This window comes from Gorilla gorilla, chromosome 9 (assembly GCF_029281585.2).
Source record: "Gorilla gorilla gorilla isolate KB3781 chromosome 9, NHGRI_mGorGor1-v2.1_pri, whole genome shotgun sequence".
Taxonomy (NCBI): domain Eukaryota; kingdom Metazoa; phylum Chordata; class Mammalia; order Primates; family Hominidae; genus Gorilla; species Gorilla gorilla.
The window spans coordinates 75,291,021-75,312,919 of NC_073233.2; the positions used below are offsets into that span (position 1 = coordinate 75,291,021).

Consider the following 21,899-nt stretch of genomic DNA (forward strand, 5'->3'; position numbering starts at 1 on the left):
GACATGCTGCTAGAGCCTAAGTAATCTGTAATGACTACAGCTGCTGCTGCTACAGCCAAGCATCTGCCCTTTGTTGTTCCTGTTATCCTTTCCAGCAGTCTTAGAAGGGTATTTAATTATCCCCACTTTACTGATGGGGAAACTGATCACTCAAAATTTATGAGTCTGAGATTTGAGCTTAGGGCATCCCTTGAATAGCATCTATCCCGTTCTCTCACAATTTGAGTTTTTCTCTTTTCCTGCATATGCTATCTTACATTGGAGAGAAAGGAGTAGCATTTACAGCTGAGGACTGTGACTTGGTCACAGTCTGTTTCCCTCCTGAAGAGAGGAAGGGTGTTGAAGTGAGGGTCACTGCTCCTGAAGCCCCAGTGGACAGAGACAGGCAGGAGTCCTGGGGAAGCTGGGGAGTGAAGCCCAGGGGCTGACTGCTCAGGGTAGAGCACCAGAAGCACAGATGAATAGCTTTGCTCATCATAAGGAGGCTGGGCCAGAGGGCAGAAATAGAAATTCAAGGTGGGAAGACAGACCTGTGAGACCATTAATGCAATCCAGGAAGGTGAGGCTGGCCAGGCGAGGTGGCTCACACCTGTAATCCCAGCACTTTGGGAGGCTGAGGTAGGTGGATCACCTGAGGTCAGGGGTTTGAGACCAGCCTGGCCAACATGGTGAAACCCCGTCTCTACTAAAAATACAAAAAAAGCCGGGCATGGTGGTGCACCCCTGTAATCCCAGCTACTCGAGAGGCTGAAGCACGAGAATCATTTGAACCCAGGAAGCAGAGATTGCAGTGAGCCAAGATCACGCCACTGCACTCCAGCCTGGATAACAGAGTAAGACTCTATCAAAGAAAAACCAAGGCCGGGCACGGTGGTTCACACCTATAATCCCAGCACTTTGGGAGGCCGAGGCGGGCGGACCATGAGGTCAGGAGATCGAGACCATCCTGGCTAACATGGTGAAACCCCGTCTCTACTAAAAATACAAAAAATTAGCCGGGCGTGGTGGCAGACGCCTGTAGTCCCAGCTACTCAGGAGGCTGAGGCAGGAGAATGGCGTGAACCCAGGAGGCGGAGCTTGCAGTGAGCCGAGATCGCGCCACTGCACTCCAGCCTGGGCGACAGAGTGAGACTCTGTCTCAAAAAAAAAAAAAAAAAAAAAAAAAGAAAACCGAATCCCAGAAAGGTGAGGAAGACTTAGCAAAGGTGGGGTGAGGGAAACCTGGGGTGGACAGAAGCTGTGTGGGAGGACTGAGGGATCAAGGGGTTGGTGGTGGCAGCAGCAGTGTGTAAGTCTGAGGTGCGCCCATCGCCCCAATGCGGGGAGGAAGAGGGCCGCTTCCCAGAGCTCTGTGCAGCTCCACCAGAGGCAAGCAGGGACTGGGAGCTGGGGGTGGCAAGAGTCTGATGAGCACCAGGAGGGGTGAGGCTGGGCAAAGAGACTAAGTTCTGGAGCAAGCATTTTATTTGTTAATACAAGAATAGAAATTCTGCAATAAATATCATCTAATAAATAACATCTCCAAATAAATAAATATTAATACAACACACTTAGAGTCATGAGTGGGTGGGGCTTGGGGGCAGGGCCTTGGGGAGCTGCCAACCCACACCCCAAAATGCTACTGCAATGTAAACTTTCAGGAAATCCTGTGGTGTGGCTATGGTTGCCCTCCCCAGCCTGGCAACCCACAGATACCCTGGGAAAGGGGGCAGAGAGGAGGCACCGTAATGCTGGAAGACAATTCGAGGCAAGGTCCTGATGCTCAGCTCGGGTTTTGTTTGCCACTCTGTGCTTTGGAGACTCCTGGGTCTGGTCTGGTCTGTCCCTGCCCCTGTGCTTTCAGTATTTTCTCTTCTGGTTTATAGGGCACCTCCAATGCAGACCCCACCCCTGCACCCTTAATCTCATCTCTTTTTGTGTAGAATTGCCACCATGTTTGTTTCCTGAATTGGATGTATAGAGTGATTTGGGGATAAGGGAGCAACACCCATCCAAGGAGAGTGGGGCAGCCAAAGGGCTTCACCCCAGAAAGGCATGTGTGGTGGTGGCCTCTCAACCCCTGCCCTCCAGATGTGCCACCTGAGGGGCTGGGTGGGCACTGGCCAAGTGGTAGGCAAGAAGCAGGAAGCCATGAGCGCCTCTGCACCAACTTGAACCATTTCAGACTCCCTCGAGCATGACTTCCTGTAGAAACAGGACAGGACAGGGCCTACTGCACCTCCTCCCCAGCTCGGTAGACCTTTGTGAGGTGGGGAGAAGACAGGGCTGATCGCATCACATGCCCAGCCGGTCCAGGAAAGGGCCAGAGGCTCACAGCTTCTGTCTCCTGGCTCAACAGGTGTTGGCATACAGGGCTGGCTCTCACAAAGTGGGAGCAGGGTTTGAAGGGGGAGCGAAGAGGAGAAGGTCAGAAGTCAGAAGCCATGAGCCCCCAGGTGCAGGGTGACTGCAGCTGCTGGAGGCTGCATCTTCTTCTTGAGCCGGTTGAAGTCCTTGGCCGAGCGCCACAGCCAGGTCTGCAGCTCCTTCAGCAGCCAGAAGTCGTCCATCTTCTGGAGGAAGTCACTGTGGGCAGGGCCAGGAGTCCAAGTGGGTTCAGTCCCAGGCAGCGGCTGGGGCAGTGGGTAGCCCAGAGCTGCCATGACGCCCGCAATGCTGCCCAGCAGGCCCTGGAGGCTGGTGCAGAAGTGGGCCAGGCTGCGGCGCAGCTCAGCAGTGGCAGCCTGACGGTTGAGGCCACGCAAGTAACACAGAAGGTGGCTGTAGGCCTCGTAGTTCTGGGTCAGCCGCAGTTTGTCATTGAGGCTTCGCCACACCTCCAAGTCAACAGTGGCCCTGGGCAGAGTCTCTGCCCCCAGGCGGGGAGGGTTAAAGTCAGGCTCGTTGAAAGGGGGGCCCAGGTAGTTCAGCTGTGAAAAGGAGAGAGTGATGGGGAAGGAGGAGGGCAGAGCCGCTGGCTCACCACCGAGGAGATACCTGCTCCCAAAGTTTCTATTTTTTGTGTCCCCTGACACTGGCCCTGTCTCCATGCTAGGCTTCTTTGTTCATGGCCTCCCTGAGTTTCTCCAATAAGGATATCATTTGTATGCAGGTGACAGTTGAAGCAGTGGTGGTGGTGAGCTCTCCAATGGAGAGGCGTAGAAAAAGGAGGAGGAGGAGACGCACAAGACGCTCAGGAAGGACGTGCTGATTGGCTGGGTGGGCAAACCTTGGGAGAGTGCCCGCTGTGGGGGCAGGACAGAGAGGAAGAGGAACCTGGAGGAGCTGGAGAGGTAGAAGGTGGCCCAGGAGAGTGCAGAGACCAAGGAAGAGGAGTTCGAGAAGGCAGCAGCGCTCAGCAGTGTGGCTGCAAAACAGACAGCAAGGAGAATGAGCCTTCAAAACACTGTCGGGCTTGGCAAGGAGGTGCCTGACAACCTTGGAGAGAACCATTGCTGGGGCCTGGAAGCCAGATTGCAGGGGGTTAAGAAGTGAGTGGGTGGAGAGGAAGTGGAGGCAGAGGGTGTAGACCACTCCTTCGAGAAATTTGGCAGGGAAAGCCAGGAGAGAAAAAGGGTCGGGAGCTAGAGAGGGCAGTGGAGTGAAGCAAAGGTTTTCTGCACAAGGAACAAGAGAGAGATGAGAGTGGCCCATGCCCATTGGCACCAGAGCCCCATTTGCCGCTGACACACCCAGGCCCACCAGCTGAGGGGCTGGGGAGAGATGGGTACTCACTAACACTCCGAAAGAAGGGTTCAGCTGATAGGAGCAGGGTTGCAGAAGGAAGAAATGGAGGCAGTCTCATGAGTAGGACAGGAGGAAGGCTATGGAAGACAGCATGGTATAGGGAAGAGGGCAGAGCCCTTTCCAACCCTCGGGGGAGCGGCTGGGGCCCAGGGAAAGGGATGAGGGAGATGTATAACTGGGAAAGAAGGGAGAAGCAAGGGGAGAGGCCTGGGATAGGCAAGGGCCCAGGGGGAGGTTCACACGCTGACAAGCACAGAGACAAACTAATTTCCTCGGTGTATCCTGGGGCTGGAGCCAGCTCCCCCGCCACCCTCCTCCCTTTTCTTTCCCTGGCTCCAGAGTAGGGTCTGGGATGTGGAAGAGGAACACGGGAAGAGGGGGCCGGTTCCCCATGGTCCTCGGCTCCTCCGACCCTCCTTCCTTCTCTCCTGGGCTCTCTGAACACCTCTGGACCACCCCCAAATCCTTACAGCATAACCTCCATCCATACCCTAAACCCCCTGCCACTACTGCCTGGGTTCCCTACAGTCCCCTTCCCCCATGACCCCCCTAGGAGGCCCAGCTAGGATGGGAGAGGCAGACGGAAGGGAGGCCCCTGGGTCCAGAGCAGCAGGGCCCCAGGTCTGGGGGCAGAGGCGAGCTGGAACGCAGGCATGGGAGGTGGGGCCCCTCCGTCCCCACCCAACCCCGCCCGCGCAAGAGACACCACAACACGGTGTAAACAGAGGAGACTTCCCCAGCCCCCAGGGGGAGGCGGGTGGCTGGGCTGGCAGCCAGTGGGGCAATGGGCCAAGGCGGGTGCGAGGCCTGCCCACATGCCTAGTCCTGGGGCCAGGGATGGGGAAGTGGGGGGGCCACCTAAGAGGGAAGGGCAGGAGATAGACCAGACAGGGGGACTGGTGGGAGCCAAAGAGCCCCTCCTCACCCCATCATTTACCAGGACCCTCCACGGTTAGGACTGTCTTTCCCCAACTCCTCACTCCTCCCCAACTCCCAGACTCCTACACTGGATACTCACATAGGTCCCAGCCAAGCTGCGGAGTTGGTGCTCCAGGTAGCGGGTGAGGTCATAGGTTTTCTGGATGGAGGGGCCAGGCCCTGGGTCCCCTGTGCGATTGAGAGCTGGCACTGCAGGGAGGTGCCAGAGCACCGTGCACAGGCACGCTAACATCCCCCACGAGTCCCCTGTGGGCAGGATGGACGAGAAGCATGAGCGCGGCCCGGGCCCACACGGGGAAGCAGCTGGCAGCCCCTCAGGTGTCTGTCCCCACCTTGGGCTGGGAGGGGGGTGAGGGTGGGACACCAGATGGGAGGCAGAGGGGATGGAGGAGGGGAAACACTCCTGGCAAGACGGGAGAGAAAGAGAGGCATGTGTATGTTTGAGGATGAGGACTTGGCACGCATGAGTGTCTATCAGTAGATACTTGAGAATGGATCTGTGTGTCAGCTGAGAGAGTCTTTGGCATGTGTGCCAGTGTGTGTGTGCCAACATGTATGTGTGTGTACATGGAGGGACGGGGCCAGGCCTAGGGAGTGCAGGTCGACCTGCCTGTGTTCCAGTTGTACCCTAGCTTCCTGCCAGTCTTCCAGTCCCACTGCAGCTTGAGGGGAGTCAGAGGGTGGGAGACAGCACATGTCAGAGCTGGCAGGCTAAGCACAGTCAGCCCTAAGGGAGGAAGCAGGAGAGAGGTGGCCGCCAAGAACAGAGTCGCCCATAGGAAGCAAGGTATAGGGTTAGACCACCAGGGTCGGGCTGCCTTATGGGGCTTAGTTTTGGGTATATTCTAGGATGTGATTCCTGAGTGTGGGAAGTGTAGGGTGGGGTTAGATTGAAGGAGATTTAGTGCTCACTCTCAGGGAACGGTGGCAGTGTGGAGGTTCACCCCGTTCTTGGTGTTAGGTGGGGAAAAGTTGGACTTCAGTGAGGCCTTTCCATCAGCCTGCGAGGGTGGGGACAGGAAGGGAGAGAAGTGCATTTGACGAGTCGGGCTTGTTGGCTGATGGCACTGCAGAGTTTGGACATCCCAGGATACCAGGAGTCCAGAGGCCAGGGTTGGGTGCTGTAAGGAGGGACGTGGGCAGTGGGGAAATATGCTTTTCTGGGATTTTAAGTGAGGACCAAGGTGAGGATTCAGTGGACACTTTGGACTGGCAAAGGCAGTTAGGGTTTGGCTAGGGTAGATATAATTGGCATTGGGCTAGGTTAGGTTTAAGGACTGGGTTACTTTAAAAGTTTCAGATTAGTTTAGACTTGGGATTTGGTTGATTTAGTGCGGTTGAGGTTTGAGTCCAGCAAGGATGTGGTGAGGTCTGGGCAGGCAGAGGGTGAGTTGGAGGGCTGTGACTTGGTCGGTTTAGGTATCAGATGGGGCGCTGCTTGTCATGTTATGAAGAGCAGGGCTAGTTTGGGTTTTCAGCTTGAATAGGTGTGAGGTCATGAGTGGTTTCTTTCCTATAGTTCTTTTTTTTCCTTTTTTTTTTTTTTTTGCTGCCACCTTCTCTTTCCACCACCCCTATAGTTCATATTTTATACTCTCAGATTTTTCTATAATGACATAGGTTGCTTTGATAGGCAGAAATAACTTAGATAGGTATAACGCTTTGCCCATGGTTAGGATGGGGTTTGGATTCAAGAAAGAATGAAGACTAGGTTAGGTCTAATCACAGTGCTGGGGCAGAGTTTTGGAGAGGGCTAATAACTAGGAAGGATGCAAGACTCCATTTGTATAAAACATCTCTTATGGAGGACAGGGGTCAGTGAGGACTTCGGCAGTGGCCCACCTGGTCAGTCTGGACTCTTTCAGATGTGTGACTGGCCGGCTTTACTAAGGGAGCATGGCGGTGGGGTACCAGAAGTCACAGCGTCTTGGTTTGAGGCAAGTGTGATTGTGTGTACACGCGTGTGTTTTAGGACAGAGAGTAGGGTCAGGCACTCAACTGCTCCCTGGGGACACTAGCTCACCCTTTCCTGTCCCCTCTGAGCTTGTGGTTTCCTCCTGGACGCTGCTTTCCTCACTCTTCCTTTCTATCCCCAGCTCTTGCCTGACTCAGTTCCTTTCTCCTCCCTGTTCCTCACATCTCAACACAACTCCAAGCCTGGGGATCTGGCAGTCACCTCTAGGATCCTATGGGTACAGAGTAGCATTAGTTTTGGAGATTGGAGACCTGCTGAATTGGGCAGCGGCCCTCCCAGCCTTGAGGTCGCTTTCAGCATCGAGTCTGGCTTCACTCAAAGTTAGTGGCGAGACCAAGGGTCCCAACTGAAGCCGGAGCTGGGAGCTAGGCTTCCCTCTTTACCCACATGCTGGCCGGAGTTCTAGGCTCTGCCTTTGTCATGGCCAAGAGGTACAGTCAGGAACCCAGCTCGGAACTTACCCTCTCCCATTCTGAGCCCTGTGGGACATCCCTAGGGGAGATCAGCTCCCTACACAGGGACAGCAGGGGGAGAAGCCTTTGGATAGACAAGAACTAAGTCATCTGGGCAGAAAAAACAGCTCATGAAATTAACCAGACGAGGCCGGTGTTTCCAGGAATATTTCAGTTCTGAGGTAACTGTGTCGTTGCAGGCTGCGGGTGGGGGGCAGGGGAGAACAGAAGGATCCGACGGCCCACAGAACCAGAAAGAGGGAAGGGTTCTCAGGAATCCAGAGGGAGAAGAGGTTAGGAGAAAAGAAAGGGGGGGTAGAAGGACAGGGCTCTGCCCCTGCTATGACAGCTTCCACTCTGGGCAAAGCCATGCCCGTGTCTCAGGCAGCAGGAGGGAAAGCAGCATGGGGTGAACACCTGCGGTTTAGTCGTGAGCTCGGGAACCCAGCACAGCTCGCCTGCCTCCTGAGGAGAGTGCGTGGTGGGCTTCCTGGAGCCCTCATCCATCCTCCCTCAGGCTCATGTTGTGCAGGTGGACCCCGGCCACTGGGGCTGTGTCCTAGGTCTCCCTCTCCCCCTCCCCACCAGTCCTGGCCCCCAGCCCGGCCCCCGCCCCAGCTCTGCCTCTGGCTGCTGCCCACTGATTGTTTACATCCCGTCTTCTCTGTGTGTTTATAAATCCGGCTGAGCACGTGAGGAGCTAACGAGTACAGCTCACGTTTCCTGCAACAGCCCCCCACCCCCTATCCTGGCCCCCACCCCCGGCCAGCCCCTAATTCCATCCAGATCCCTGGGCCCTAGGAACCAAGGCTCTCCTCATGAACACACACACACACACTCTCTCTCTCTCTCTCTTAGCCCAAGGAAGTGACTGGCCACCCAGACAGCTGCACAGGCAGGCGCACCCGTGAGCACATGTCTTTAGCCACTTTAGCCAGCTGCCCCTCAGTCCCTGGCCTGGACGCCCCCAGGCTGACCTTTCCCAGTGAGGGTGAGGGTTCAGCCATGCAGATGTGCCAGGGTGGTTAGGGTGGTAGGACAAGTCAACGGGAGTCTCTGCACCTGGGACTATAAGAGCTACGCTAAGAACTGTAAGCCCTAAATGTTGCAGCCAGGGAGGCACTGCAGAGCTCCAGAGGTGGGGCATGGTGGCCTCAGGCTGGGCTGAATATGGGAGCCAGGAGGAAAGGCCAGACCAGGACCAGCGCTGGCTGCGGTTGGAGGGGTCTGTTGAGGGGAATTGAGGGGTGGAGTGGGTTAGGCGGGCAGAGTGGGTGAGGAGTGGGCTAGGGATGGAGTGGGTGAGGTCCAGGCATTGTGACAATAGGAAACTGCTCTAGGGGCGTGTCCTGACCTGCCTTCCCAGGCAAAGGCCCACAGAAACCCATCTTCCTTCCACCCTCTGGGCTGCTGCCTTCCCCTCTCACTTCTCTTCCTTCTGCCTTTTCCTTGGTTCCCTTTCCCCCAGGCCACTGAGAAGTGGCTTGGTGAGTGGGGATACATGGGCCTGGGAATTGGGAGACCTAGCTTTGCCACCAACTCATCTGGTGACTGTGGGCTTGCACAAGGAGGTCACACTATGCATGCTCAATTCCTCCTAGAGGAAACACACGGGGCTTCATCTCTCCTCTCCTCTCCAGCATCCCCCTTCGTGCCCTTCTCCTCCAGCCTAAATGACAGAGGTCACTGAGGCCCAGGGGAAGAAGCTGAGGGTGGCCAGCCCCACTGCCTTATGAAGTCAGTAACCAAGCAGGCGAGACAGGAGTTGAGCTTTGGCTGGAGTGAGAGGGTTCCTGATTGTGCTGCAAGAGGGCCATGGGTGTGCTCAGGGAGGCCAGCGGGGAGCCAGGGGGGAGCCCAGCAGCCCACTGAGAGCCAGAGGCAGGAGGAGCAGTGAAGGAGGAGTCCAGGGCAGTGGTGGGTGAATTGGAAAGGGTGTTGTTATCAAGAGGGGCGTGGGAGGGGCTGGGGGAGAGAGTGCAGGAGCCAGGTGTGCACAAGAGGTGGGACGTGGGGAGGAATGTGAAGTGTCAGTGAGCCAGTGGCTGGTGTGCAGGGGTGGCATGCAGGGGTGGTGTGCAGAAGTGTGACGGACAAGAGTGTGGGTCTGTGAATGAAGGGGACAGGGAACCATTGCACCCATCAGCAGTGTCACTTCTGGGGCTGCCGGGTGACAATTGCCATCTCTGCTTCCTCCCCGGTGGAGCGTGTGGCTCCAGGGCAGCGAGGGTGTCTGAGCTGGCCAGGAGCCCGTCTGGTCTGTTAGGGGAATATGTACTCGCGTCCTGTCCGGTGTGAGGGGCAACGTGTGCTCCCGAGCTGTGGCGGAGGTCAGTCGGGGTCAGTGAAAGCACAGAGGTGTCCCTGGGTTAGGGTCAGAGAAGGAGGACCCAGTAGAGCAGCGTGCCCAGTGCCCCCCACCCCCAGCCTCTCTCCAAGGCTTAGCCTGCACCCGCCCGTCTCCCCTCCTCTCCTGGTAGCCCCCCACACCTCGGGGGGAGGGCCAGGCTGGGAGCTGGGGGAACAGGGGTCCTCTGGGATTGGGGGGGTTCTGTGGGGAGGGCTCCAGAAGCCCAGCACGGAGTTGTGGAAAGGAAGGCGGGTGGGGAGAGCAAGCATGAGGGGAACTCTGGCGAGCCCCGGGGACTCTTTCGAAGGTTTCCTTCGAGGGGCTCGGCCGGGAAGCTGCACGGCGGCGGTTGCCAGCTGGCCCTCCCTGCCGGCGGTGACCTCTCGCTCTGGGACCCCTCCCGGCGCTGCGCCTTCCCCCTGTGTGGCCTCGGCGCCCCCGGCCCCGCCCCCTCCCGCTCCCGCCCGGTCGCTCCTTCCCGGCGGCGGGGGCGGGGGCGGGGTCCGGGGCACCGGGCTCCGGGCTCTGCCAGGCGCTGCCCTTTCCCGCGCGTCAACTCCCCTCCTGCCCGGGCTGAGCGGCTGCTCCCGCCGCTCCCTGGCCAGTGACAGACTTTCCTGCCGGGTCCGGCCCGGCTGCGCCAGCCCCCCGCCCAACAATAATCACTCCCAGGCCACGGTGGCCCGGGGGACTCGCGGCCGCCGCCCGCCGCCCCTACCTGCCGCCGGCTCCCCGGCCGTGGGCACCATGGAGGGTTCTGGCCGCGCGGCGCGTAGCTAGGAAGCCGCGAGTCCCGCGGCGCGGCTCGGCCCGTCCGGCCCGGCCCAGCCAGGCTCGGCGCTGCCCTCCGCCCTCCTCTCCGCCGCCCGCCCTTCCTCCCGCCCGCCCTCCTACCCCTCCCGGCGGGCCGGGGAGGGAGAGCGGCGCGGCCCGAGGTGTCGGCCTCTCCTCGCCTCCCGCCGCCCGGCCTCGGGCTCCCCCGGCCTCCCTCCCTCTTCCTCTCCCAGCCCCTCCTCCCACCCGCAGCCTCGCTCCCCGCCTCGGACTCTCTGGCCCCGACTTGTGCGCGGGGCTCTGGGGCTGCGGCTCCTACGACCCGCCTCGCTGGGGCTCCAGGTTGCCGCCTCCCCAGGTCTGCGATCGTCCGGGCTCCCCGCCGCTCCCGGCCACCTCCTGGCCCCGCCGTGCGGACTCCAGGAATGCCGCGTCCCTGCCCGGCCCCTCTCGAGGGCGCCCAGCCGTGCCTCCCCCGGCCCGAGCCCAGCTCCCTGGCCCGGCCCCGGCGCGGGGCTCCCGGGGGTCAGGGCAGGACGGGAACCGGATCTCGTGGCTGCTCGGCGGGGCGGGGGCCGGGGCCTCGGCCGCCTGGCTCCTACCTGCTCGGAGGTCCATGGGGCTGGGGCCGGGCCGGCCGGGTGCGGCTCCTCTCCCGGAGGCTGGCGGAGTGGGAGGGCGAGCCGCGGCTCCGGCGAAGCTTTAATAATCCCATCCGCCAGGCCCACTCGCAGGTTTTTTTCGCTCGGTTTCGGATTTTTTTTTTTTTTCGGTGTGGGACATTCTGCAAACTTTTTTTTTTTTTTCTGACGTGTAAAGCTGTAACCACAAATTGTAGCGGCCCTCCCCGGGGTGGGGGGAGGAGGGGGGAGGAGGGAAGGGAGGGCTTCTGGGGCTCCCTCTCCCTCCCACAGCACCGAGGGGGGGTGAGGTGAGGCGAGGCTGTGGCGGTACCACCCTGGGCCTCCTGGGGGAGGGGGCGGGGAGGCCATCAGTCCGTCTGAGGACTCCCAGGAGCCGGGGGACAGCGCCGGCTTCGGGTCGGCTTCTCCCCTGGCGTTGGCCTGGGGACACCGCCCCCTGCCCCCTGCCCCCTGCCCGGTGCGGGGTCCCTGATCCCACCCTACCTCTGCCTGTGCGAGGTCCCTGCTCCCACCCTACCTCTGCCTCCTCATCTCTAACCTTCCCTCCTCCTCCCCCTTGAGTAAATGCAATGACACATTCTCCCAAATGCCAGCGAGCTGGCCTGGGAGCAAGTGATGGTGTTTTTCCTGCTGCCCTTTGTCTGGGCTGACCGCCCCCCTTGCCTATTGTCCCGCCGCTTGTCCCATTTCCAAAAGCTAGAGCTAAGCGAGGCGCTGGGGCTGGGGCAGGTGACTAACCAGCTCACAATGCCCCCTGCGGGGGATGAAGAGGGCACCGCAGGCCCACTGCCCGACCCAGAGGCGAGAAGAGGCCACTTGGCGGGACTTTTTCCCTCAAGTTCACAAGATTCTTCTTTCTTCCTCCAGTGACCAGGGAGAATGCACATGGGTGGGGGATTTGTAATTCATTAATCAGCACGAGGCACCGGACCAGTTTCAACACCACAGGCTTCTTGGGTGACTCAGCGGGAATGCTCCGATTCAAGGCGATGGACCGCCCGAGCGTCCCCATTTGTGAAATGTTTCCCCATGAAGACCCCGGCATTCTCCTTCCTTTGGGGTTTCGGGTTGTTGGTTTTTCCGGTGGTGAGGTGGGGGTGGCTTGGCGGTGAGGGCTCCCCCTCCTTCCCGCAGGCCTGGGTTGGGATTTGCTGGGCAGGATACCTGGGGGTATGCCTGGACCCTCCCAGAGGGGGTCCCCTCCTCCCTCTCCAAGGGCTGCCGGGGAGAACACGCTCAGAGGAGGCAGCTCTCACCGAGGGCTGGGGACTGCCCTGATTCATGATTTTCCTGGGGGAGAGTCATGTGGTCCCCAAGGCTTGGGTGCCCTATAGCCACACCACCAATTAAATCACTGGGTAATAAGTTGCTTTTGTTGTTGTTTATTTATTGTTTCAAAGTGGGAGAGGCCAGTGGTGGGCCAGACCTGGAAGGTGATGCCTCTCCCTGGAATGGCATGAGAGATTTGTCCCCCACTGCTTCCTGGTGCCCCTGGAATGGGAGGGCACTCTGCCAGTCCAGCCCCAGCGCCTCCAGCCTGTGGCCTGCGCAGGCATCCTGATCATGGCCAGTGCTGGGTCCCGGGGCAGCTCTTCCCTTCTCTGTACCGCGAGCACTGAGGTGGGGGGGTGGGGGGGTGGGGAAGAAGTTTGTTTTCAATTACCTCACTGGAGTGGGACAGACTTTGTTGTTGGGTTTTTTTTTTTTCTCTCTCTCTCTCTCTCTCTCCTTTCTTCCTTTCTTTTTTTCCTAAACAAGGAGAAAAAGGGCTGGGAAAGGAGAGCTGGCTTGGGGTGGGGGGCAGGGGACTTTGAGGGACCTCAGTAGCAGCTCTGATGAAAACTGCCTGGAGGGACCCTTGTGAAAAGTGCTCAGGGCCTACCTCTGCCCCCCGCCCCCCGCCCCCGCACCTCCTCCCTGCCCCCACCAGCCAGGACTCTGGAGTTTCAGTGACATTCCTGATGGATGAGCCCAGTGATTTCTTGATGCCCATGCCAAGGTCAAGAAGGCAGATGCCCATGGGTGCATGGCACGGAGGCCAGCCAGGAGGTCCCCCTAGCTGCTACCCTTTCAGAGGGAGGGGGCCAAGAAGGAGGGGAGAGGGAGAAGGGGAGCCGCTTCAGCCTCTCCCTCCGCCTCGAAGCCGCTCCTTGTGGAGTCTGCACAATGTGGTTTGGATTTGGCTGAGCCCCTCAGCACCTTATAAAGCACCTTGCTGAGTCAGGGAGAAAGCAGCCCCAGTGTCGGGGGAGCGGAGGGGAGGGGGCGCTGAAGAAAGAGGCGGGGGTGAGAGAAGAGGGGTGAGACCAGAGAAGGGGCAAGACTGGGAAGGAAAGAGGAGACACAAAGAGGCAAATGGGTGGGAGTGAGAAAGAGGGGAGGAGGGAGCTGGGAGGAAGAGGGGGAAGCAGCGGATGCGGGGAGAGGAAGACACTGAAGCAGAAGGTGGGAGTGGACAATGCCATCCCCAGCACACATCCACCTGGGGCAGCCAGAAAGCACTGGTTTGCAGGAACTGAGGGCTGCAGCTCTGAAACAGGGACCCAGGCCAGGTGAGTACAGGGACAATTGGCTTTACAGACAGCCCCCCAGCCCCCAGTTTGTCTTTGAATCTTAATGTAGTGACCCCGAAAGCTGGGAAAGTTGTGTTCTCCCTCTGCCTCTTGTCTGGACTTGCCTCCCTGCCCTCTCCCCTCACCTAGTGGGGGCCAAGCCTCTCCCCTCCCCTCCCCCACCTTCCACACTGCCAAAGGGAAAAGCAGCTCCATCTCCAAGCTGCCAGTGCCCCTCTGCCATGCCTGGGCAAAGGCAGCAGGCTGGGAGTTGCCAGTTGGGTTGGGTCGGGGGCTGGAATAAAGACTGTGCCTTTATCCTGCCAAGTCCCTAAATGGGGGTAGCTGCTGGGGTTTGGGGAAGAAGGAAGAGAGGAAAGACGGAGCAGGAGTAGCCCCTCCAGGATTTCCATGGGATGGGGCAGGACAGGTGGCTGCCCTCTGATTTCCAGCTGGAAATCAGGACCTTGGGAAAGTTCCTGCTCCCCTGTGGCTCTCAAAAAGAGAATCTTGTTAGGGGCCCTTCCAGTGCTAACAATCTGGGGTTGCTGGTGGGAGGGCAGAGCTTAGAGGAGACGCCAGTCCCCCCAGCTCCAGACAAGCATGGGAAAGAGAAGTGCTCCGTCTGCTCCAGGGGTACATTGTGCAGGCACTTTCTCAGTCTCCAGGTCCTGTTAAGGACAGAGAGAGGGCAAGGAAAACCCATCCCTGCCTTTAGGAATGTCACAGTTGGGGCTTACATCTGTAATCCCAGCGCTTTGGGAGGCCCAGGCAGGAAGATTCCTTGAGGAATTTGAGACCAACCTGGGCAACATAGAGACCCCATCTCTACCAAAAATTTAAAAATTAGCCCAGCATGGTGGCGCATGCCTATAGTCCCAGCTAATCAGGTGGCTGAGGCTGGAGGATTGCTTGAGCCCAGGAGTTTGAGGCCGCAGTGAGCTATGACCACTACACATGGTCTTTGTTTCCTGGGGCAACAGAGCAAGACCCTCTCTCAAAAGAAAAGAAAAGAATTCCACAGTCTAGGGACACTCATTAAACTGTCTGACATCAGCCATAGGTGGCAGTGGGTACATTTAGGGCCAAGGAGGATGGTGGGAGGAGAGCTTCCTGGAGGAGGTAGAGCTTTGGGGTAGAAATGTGGATGGATTGAGCTAGAAGAGCAGTGGCAACCACAGGCAAAGTGCCAAGGTAGCAGCAGGTACAGCCCAGGGTTCCCTGCAGCAGGCACAGAGCTACTCTGGGAGTCAGGAAACCTCCATTCCAGTTGGCCAGTGTGACCTTGGGACAAGCCTGTCCCCTCTCTGTATGATGGGGTCTGACCACCTCTGCCCTCCTCTCCATGGGATGGTGGGAGTAGTCCTTGAGCTGACGAGGGGCCACTGGCTTGCTGCCTTCTCTGGCCTTTTAGACTCCAGGCTTCACCATCCACAGGGGGGTGGCAGGTCAGGCCCTCAAGAAGTGTGGCTGGCTGGGGGCCAGAGCTGGCATCAGGTGATGACTGAGCTGCCCTCCAAGGGGGGAGGGTGAGTCAGTGTTGGCTCAGGGACCAGCTAGTGTCCCACCCTTCCTCCCCACATGGTGACATCCCCAAGGAAGGCTCTCCAGGCACCCAAAACACCATGTCGCACACAGCTGCACAATTAGCACCGATGGGACCCTGGCCCAGGGAGTGTCCGGGTTCTGAACTAGGGGAGCCTCTAGCTGGCCCCCTCCTGACAGGTGTGTTGGAGAAACCCACAGAGGTGAGTAGGGACACTCCCTCATTCATTCATTTGTTCACCAAACATTCCCTAAGTTTTGGTGCTGGGGACACAGAGAGGAGCCCTAGGGGGTGGGGTGGAGGGGCGGAGGCTGACCTGCGTGTTGGGAGGAGAGGCAGATGCCTGCTACAGTGACTCCTCCAGCCTGCTGTGATGCTGGTATTTCTCACTGACATTTATTTTGCTGAAATACTAACAATAGTTTACGCGCACACAGCTGTTCCCCACATCAGGCACAGTGCTAAGGCTTTCGCGGGCTATTTTATTTCATGTTTTTTTTTTTTTTTTTTGAGACGGAGTCTCGCTCTGTCGCCCAGGCTGGAGTGCAGTGGCACCATCTCAGCTCACTGCAAGCTCCGCCTCCTGGGTTCACACCATTCTCCTGCCTCAGCCTCCCAAGTAGCTGGAGCTACAGGCACCCGCCACCAGGCCCGGGTAATTTTTTTTTTTTTGTATTTTTATTAGAGACGGGGTTTCACTGTGTTGGCCAGGATGGTCTCGATCTCCTGACCTCATGATCCGCCCGCTTCAGCCTCCCAAAGTGCTGGGATTACAGGCGTGAGCCACCACGCCCGGCCTAGTTTATTTCGTCTTTACAGTAACTCCGAGACAGGAGCTATCATTTCCCTACTTATACATGAGGAACCTGAGGCTTCATAAGACAGAGTCATTTGTCTGAGGTCACACAGGCCTGGCAGTGGTAGAACCAGGACTGGAACCCAGTGCTATCCAACTTCAGCAACATGCTCTTTTAACTCCACCATGCAGGTGCCAGCCTGGGGAAGGGGGCCAGAGGCACATCTTGAAAAGAGGAGTCCGGGCACTGGGAACAGACTTCAGCAACAGCAGGACTTAGTTGAGTGCCCCTGGCTATGAGGCATCTAGCCTGGCACAGCTGGTCTCTTCAGGTCACTCAGATGTTGCTTGGGGCATAAAGAGAGTCCTCCAGTGCCTGGAGAGTCCTGGCCTGGAGCACAGGGAGACCTGGGTTTCCTGCCCACCACCGACCCCTTACGTGAACTGGCAATGTGCAGATGGGCCAGGTGCCTCACATCGTCTTCCCACACTGGAGGGCTCAGCTAGAACTCTGGATTCCATTAGCAGGGAGTTGGGAATCCTGGAATGAGCATTAAACTGGGAGTCAGATGACCACCACCCCCCGCCAGCAGAACAAGAGCAAGGGCTTCCCTTTGCTTCCTGAGGGCAAAGTGAGCCCTAGGTAGGTTCAGAGGTCCCACCCAGGACATTCCCTGGGATTTGGCATCCCCAGGAGGAGGCCCTCCTTTCCACTGCCTCGTGTGCACACCCTCCAGTGTGCGTGTGCAGGCACCACTGGGGCCCCCAAGGGCAGGAAAGGGAAGGAAAGGCAGGGTGTCTGTGTGTGTGTGTGTGTGTGTGTGTGTATGTATGCATGCACACACTTTCCCTTGCCCTCCAGTAGACAGCAGTCCAGAGGGCCCTGCCTCACCCTAAGCTGGCTGTGATGTCAGCGGAAACCCAGAGGCAGAGGGCCTCTTCTGACCTCAGCAATGGCCCTACCCTGCCCTGGATCCCCACCCACACCTGACCCAGCTCAGGCTTCCCAAAGGACTTCCCCCAACACTCCCTGCTTCCCGGGGAAGCCAGAGAGAAGCTGAGAGGAATGGGGTCTTCTGCCTGTCCCTCTCCTGCCCTAGCTGGGCGCTGCCTCCTCATCTGCCAGGGTGTCTGAGTGACGGGTGTGTGGAGGGCAGGGCAGAAGGGATGCCCTCAGGTGCCCCACTCCTCCCTTGCCCGCCAGGAGCTTTCCCTGCCGTTCTCCCAGGATGTTCCATTGCCCTGGCCAGCCCATGCCGCGGGCTCTGTGACTCCGTCTCCCCTGGCAGAGGAGTGGGGTTGCCTCTCCCTGGGCTGGAAGATCTTTATCCTGCCCTGCTGAGTCATGCCGGCTCCTCCCGAGCTCTCCTCCCTCCTACCCCGCTGTCCTCCCCTCCGTCAGGCTTCTCCCAGCTTTCTCCAGACTGGGCTCCCGCTCTAGGGGCCCCTGGGGTCAAAGGATGGACACCGCCTTCCCTGGGGCCATCCCAGTGATGGGAGGTCCCATCTCACGGGCATGCCATTCCAGCACCACTGGGAGAGTGCCTGCTCCGCCTCCACCAGCTGTGTGACCCCCACCAAGTCTCTAACCCTGCACACCTCTGTTTTCTCCATGTAAAACTGAATGAGGGACAACTGAGTGAGTATAGGTCAAATTGCTGGCACTTAGAAGCAATCAATGATGTTTTATTTATTTATTTATTTTTGAGACAGAGTCCAGGCTGGAGTGCAGTGGCATAATCATGGCTCACTGCAGCCTCGACTTCCCAGGCTCAAGAGATCCTCCCACCTCAGCCTCTTGAGTAGCTACAGATGGATATCACCATGCCTGGCTAATTTTTTGTATTTCTTTTTTTTTTTTTTTGAGACAGAGTCTTGCTCTGTTGCCCAGGCTGGAGTGCAATGGTGCGATCTCGGCTCACTGCAACCTCCACCTCCCAGGTTCAAGCGATTCTCCTGCCTCACCTTCCTGAATAGCTGGGATTACAGGCGCCTGCTAATTTTTGTATTTTTGATAGAGACGGGGTTTCATCATGCTGGCCAGGCTGGTCTCGAACTCCTGACCTCAGGTGATCTGCCCGCCTTGGCCTCCCAAAGTGCTGCGATTACAGGCATGAGCCACCACTCCCGGCCAATTTTTTTGTATTTCTTTGTAGAAACAGGGTTTTGCCATGTAGCTCAAGCTGGTCTCGAACTCCTGATATCAAGCAATCTGCCTGCTTCAGCCTCCCAAAGTGCTGGGATTACAGGCGTGAGCCACCTCGCCCAGCCAATAATGTTAAAGAATCTTGTTACCTACCCCTCATACCGTATCCCTCTGTCTTTGCTAATGGTGTCCTCTCTACCCAAAATGCGGCTGCCCCTCGTGAGCTCCCCATGGCTACTCATCTAGACCCTTTGTTCTTCTGCCTTCTTCCTGAAGCCTGTCACTGTCATCCCAGCTCTGCTCCCCACCACAGACTTCACTCTCCAAGGCCCTTGCTGCTCTCCACTTTGTGTTATAAGTGCTCTCTAAGGACCCGTCTCATCTCTCTCCTCTTTTGTCCCCAAGAGATTCTTGTAGGACTTCAGTGGGTTGAAGAGGGCTGGAGGTGGGAAGGGTGGAGTCTCAGGGCACAGTCAGCTCTGAAGGCATGAGAGAAACCAACCAGTCGTGACGCAGCCCCATCCTAGGCTTTCAGGTTGTCTAGAAGACATGGGTGGTTTAGGTCTATGAAGAGCTCAACCACTTTCTTTTTTTTTTTTTTTTGAGATAGAGTCTCTCTCTGTCACCCAGGCTGGAGTCCAGTGGCATGATCTCGGCTCAATGCAACCTCCCCCTCCCGGGTTCAAGCTATTCTCCCGCCTCAGCATCCCAAGTAGCTGGGAGGCAGGCACCCACCATCATGCCCGGCTAATTTGAGCTCACCCGCTTTCTAGCACCCACAGCCATCTTTCTGAGGCCCACCTTGTGGTCCTTAACAGAGCACTCTGTACATATTTCCGTTTTAGCCTTTGACTGTTGCAAGATTTCAAAATGAAACAGGAACTTAAGGAGATATACAAAGGGCTATGATGCAGAGAAAGGAGAGGTCAGAAGAGGGAGACGTCGGGAGATTTTGGAGATGCGGCAGGGAGAATTTGAGTGGCAAAAAGTGGGGGGCCACACCTGGCCTGGAACCAGGACAGGAGCTGGGGAGGAGCTGGCATTCAGACCCATGGAATCCCATCACCTCCCAAAAGCTTTTGGAAGCCCCTGCTATATATGCCTTGCTGAAGAGTGTGGACCTACAGAGAAACACAGCCTGCCTGCCAGGGACTCGGGAGCTGGTGGGACAGCGGGCAAGATAACTTCAATACCAACTAGAGATATGGGCGGCCTGCCAGGAGGCTTAGTGCAGACAAGGCCACCTGGAGCAGGCCTCCTCCAGCCTCCAGCTCAGCAGGGAACTTGAGAAAGATCCCTGGATTCTTTAGCATCAGAAAGCCCAGATCTACCACTTATAAGTGACCTGCCTGGGCAACATAGCAAGATCCCCCCTACTTCCCCCCAAAATTAGCCAGGCATGGTGGCACACACCTGTAGTCCTATCTACTTGGGAGGCTGAGGTGAGAGGATTGCTTGAGCCCAGGAGTTCAAGGCTGCAGTGAGCTATTGAGCCACTGCACTCCAGCCTGGGTGACAGAGTGAGACCCCGTCTCCAAAAAAAAAAAAAAAAAAAAAAAAGGTGAGCCTCTTAGCCTCACCAAACCTCCAGGGTTCAGTGAGGCCCAGATGAGATAATAAAGTAAGGGCTTTGCAAGCTCCAGAGCTCTAAGGAGCTCTAAGGAGACGGGAGAGACCTCTGATCTCCCCACTGTGTAGGCTATCGCTCCCATTTACTGAGCTCTTCCCAATTCTCTGGCACTGCATTGAAGCATTTGAATACGGCATGCAATCTCACATGGCCCTCCTGAGGCCGGTGCTGTTGTAGTTGCCATTTTACCATGGGTAAACTGAGGCACAGAGTTATATAACTTTTCCAAGTTACACAGGCAGGCAGCCTGGCTCTGGAGCCACCCGGCTCTTAATTAGTAGCCTCCTCCTCACCCTGCCCCTAGTTCCCAAAAATCTCCTCCCTGCCCCCATCTCCCCAGTAATAAGCCTGTCTCAGCCTGGGAGGATGCCCTCTCTGTCCCCTTCTGTCCCACCCCGCACGACATGAGCACAAAACTGCCCCCACAGAGGCCTGCCCAAGGAGGATCAGCAAGGTCTCTGTTCCCGAAGCTGGGACTGGACACGGTGTCTGTCTCCCTCTGCTGGTCTCTTAGGGGACAGCCCAGCCGGGATGCTTTCCCTGAAGCTGGTGGCACCTTATCTCTCCCCAACAGTGGATGCTGAGTATTGGGGAGGTTGAGGAAAAGGCCAGGGACACAGGTCAGGCTCTAACTTACGGGACTCCACGTTGCCTCTTGGGGTCCATGTTGCCAGAAGCCTGCCTCTAACAGGAGTGCAAAGGGGGGTCCTAGGGAGAGCGGGCCACCTCCCTGATGCCGGCCCTGGGGGACGGGCCTCAAACAGCCTCCTTCCCCTTCTAACCCATGAATGGAGCCATCATCCATGGATGTATCTAAATCTTTTGTGAAGCTGTTTCTATTTCCAGCTGAGACGATATCTTGGGATAATGAGTTCCATCAGCGTCCTCCCCTGCTGGGTGAAGCACACTGCCTTTTATTTGTCCTAAACTTACCTCACTTGCGCTCCAAGGGGGCCTGTAATTCCAGTGTGCCAGGTTTTGGTGAACAAGCCTGAACTTCTCCCTTCCCATCCTCACTGTGGGTTTAAAAAAATTCATCCCGGCCGGGCGCGGTGGCTCACGCCTGTAATCCCAGCACTTTGGGAGGCCGAGGCGGGCGGATCACGAGGTCAGGAGATCGAGACCATCCTGGCTAACACGATGAAACCCCCGTCTCTACTAAAAATACAAAAAATTAGCCGGGCATGGTGGCGGGCGCCTGTAGTCCCAGCTACTCGGGAGGCTGAGGCAGGAGAATGGCATGAACCTGGGAGGCGGAGCTGACAGCCGAGATCGCGCCACTGCACTCCAGCCTGGGCGACAGAGCGAGACTCTGTCTCAAAAAAAAAAAAAAAAAATTTCATCCCATCTCCCCTCCACCTCCAGCCCTGCAGACTCAAAAGACCTGGTCCCTCATCTGCGCACAGTGCCTGGCAGTGTGGGCACATCCATTATCTCATGCCAGGCTCCAGCAGCTTGGGAGGAAGGCGAGGGCTCACATTCTCCTCTCGAGGCAGAGGACACAGAGGGCCCAGAATCATGGGGCCAGCACGTGGTGCCGCTGGAGGCAGCAGTAGCAGCAGCCTCTCTCCAGAGCCTCTTCCCCATGGGCTGACTCTTCTGACCTTAACCAAGAGTCTTCTTTTTTTTTTTTTGAGATGGAATCTTGCCCTATTGCCCAGGCTGGAGTGCAGTGGAGGGATCTCTGCTCACTGCAGCCTCCATCTCCCAGATTAAAGTGATTCTCCTGGCTGGGTGCAGTGGCTCACGCCTGTAATCCCAGCACCTTGGGAGGCTGAGGCGGGTGGATCATGAGGTCAGGAGATCGAGACCATCCTGGCTAACACAGTGAAACCCCATCTCTACTAAAAAGTTTGCCGGGCGTGGTGGTGGGCGCCTGTAGTCACAGCTACTCGGGAGGCTGAGGCAGGAGAATGGTGTGAACCTGGGAGGCGGAGCTTGCAGTGAGCCGAGGTCGCGCCACTGCCCTCCAGCCTGGGTGACAGAGCGAGACTCCGTCTCAAAAAAAAAAAAAAGTGATTCTCCTACCTCAGCCTCCTGAGTAGCTGGAATTACAGGTGTGTGCCACCACGCCTGGCTAATTTTTGTATTTTTTTTAGTAGAGAAGGGGTTTCACATGTTGGCCAGGCTGGTCTTCAACTCCTGACCTCAAGCAATCTGCCTACCTTGGCCTCCCAAAGTGCTGGGATTACAGGTGTGAGCCACCGTGCCTGGCCAGGAGTCTTCTGAATATTTGCCAGTTTCTGGACAGCAGGCCTTTTCTCTCTAATGTTTCCTTGCGAGACTTTCCTCCTGGGCTCCTTGTATAGATTCACCCTAGCTTTGTCCAAGCTGATGGTTTGTTTTGTCTCCAGTCCCGGCCCAAGGAT

The 21,899-nt window shown here is 57.5% G+C and overlaps 2 protein-coding genes across 6 annotated transcripts in view; one reads left to right on the forward strand and one right to left on the reverse strand.

Annotated features, from left to right (window-relative positions):
- RAD9A (RAD9 checkpoint clamp component A) overlaps positions 1–21,899 on the forward strand; it is an 82,358-nt gene that overhangs the window by 46,666 nt on the left and 13,793 nt on the right. The gene's annotated exons all lie outside the window — the stretch shown is intronic.
- On the reverse strand, positions 1,447–11,717 carry CLCF1 (cardiotrophin like cytokine factor 1). Of its 5 annotated transcripts, none has more exons than XM_063693269.1 (3): positions 11,599–11,717; positions 4,745–4,911; positions 1,447–2,909 (listed from the first exon to the last, which is right to left on the reverse strand). In XM_063693269.1, the coding sequence occupies exons 2-3, from the start codon at positions 4,895–4,897 to the stop codon at positions 2,415–2,417; spliced, it is 648 nt and encodes a 215-aa protein (XP_063549339.1). In that variant the 5' UTR covers positions 4,898–4,911; positions 11,599–11,717; the 3' UTR covers positions 1,447–2,414. The 5 variants fall into 5 exon arrangements, with proteins under 5 accessions (XP_063549339.1, XP_055210578.1, XP_055210576.1 ...); XM_055354603.2 differs by lacking the exon at positions 11,599–11,717 and adding an exon at positions 10,819–11,331; XM_055354601.2 differs by lacking the exon at positions 11,599–11,717 and adding an exon at positions 10,819–11,331 and having other exon boundaries at positions 4,745–6,851.

Bases quoted from the DNA above. Each gene is read 5' to 3' on its own strand.
- CLCF1 (XM_055354601.2), bottom strand. From the start codon at position 5,218: ATGTTGGCACACACACACTGGCACACATGCCAAAGACTCTCTCAGCTG. The intron at 2,910-4,744 runs GTGAGTATCCAG...TCCTTTTCACAG, and splicing joins GCAGCTTGGCTGGGACCTAT to CTGAACTACCTGGGCCCCCC.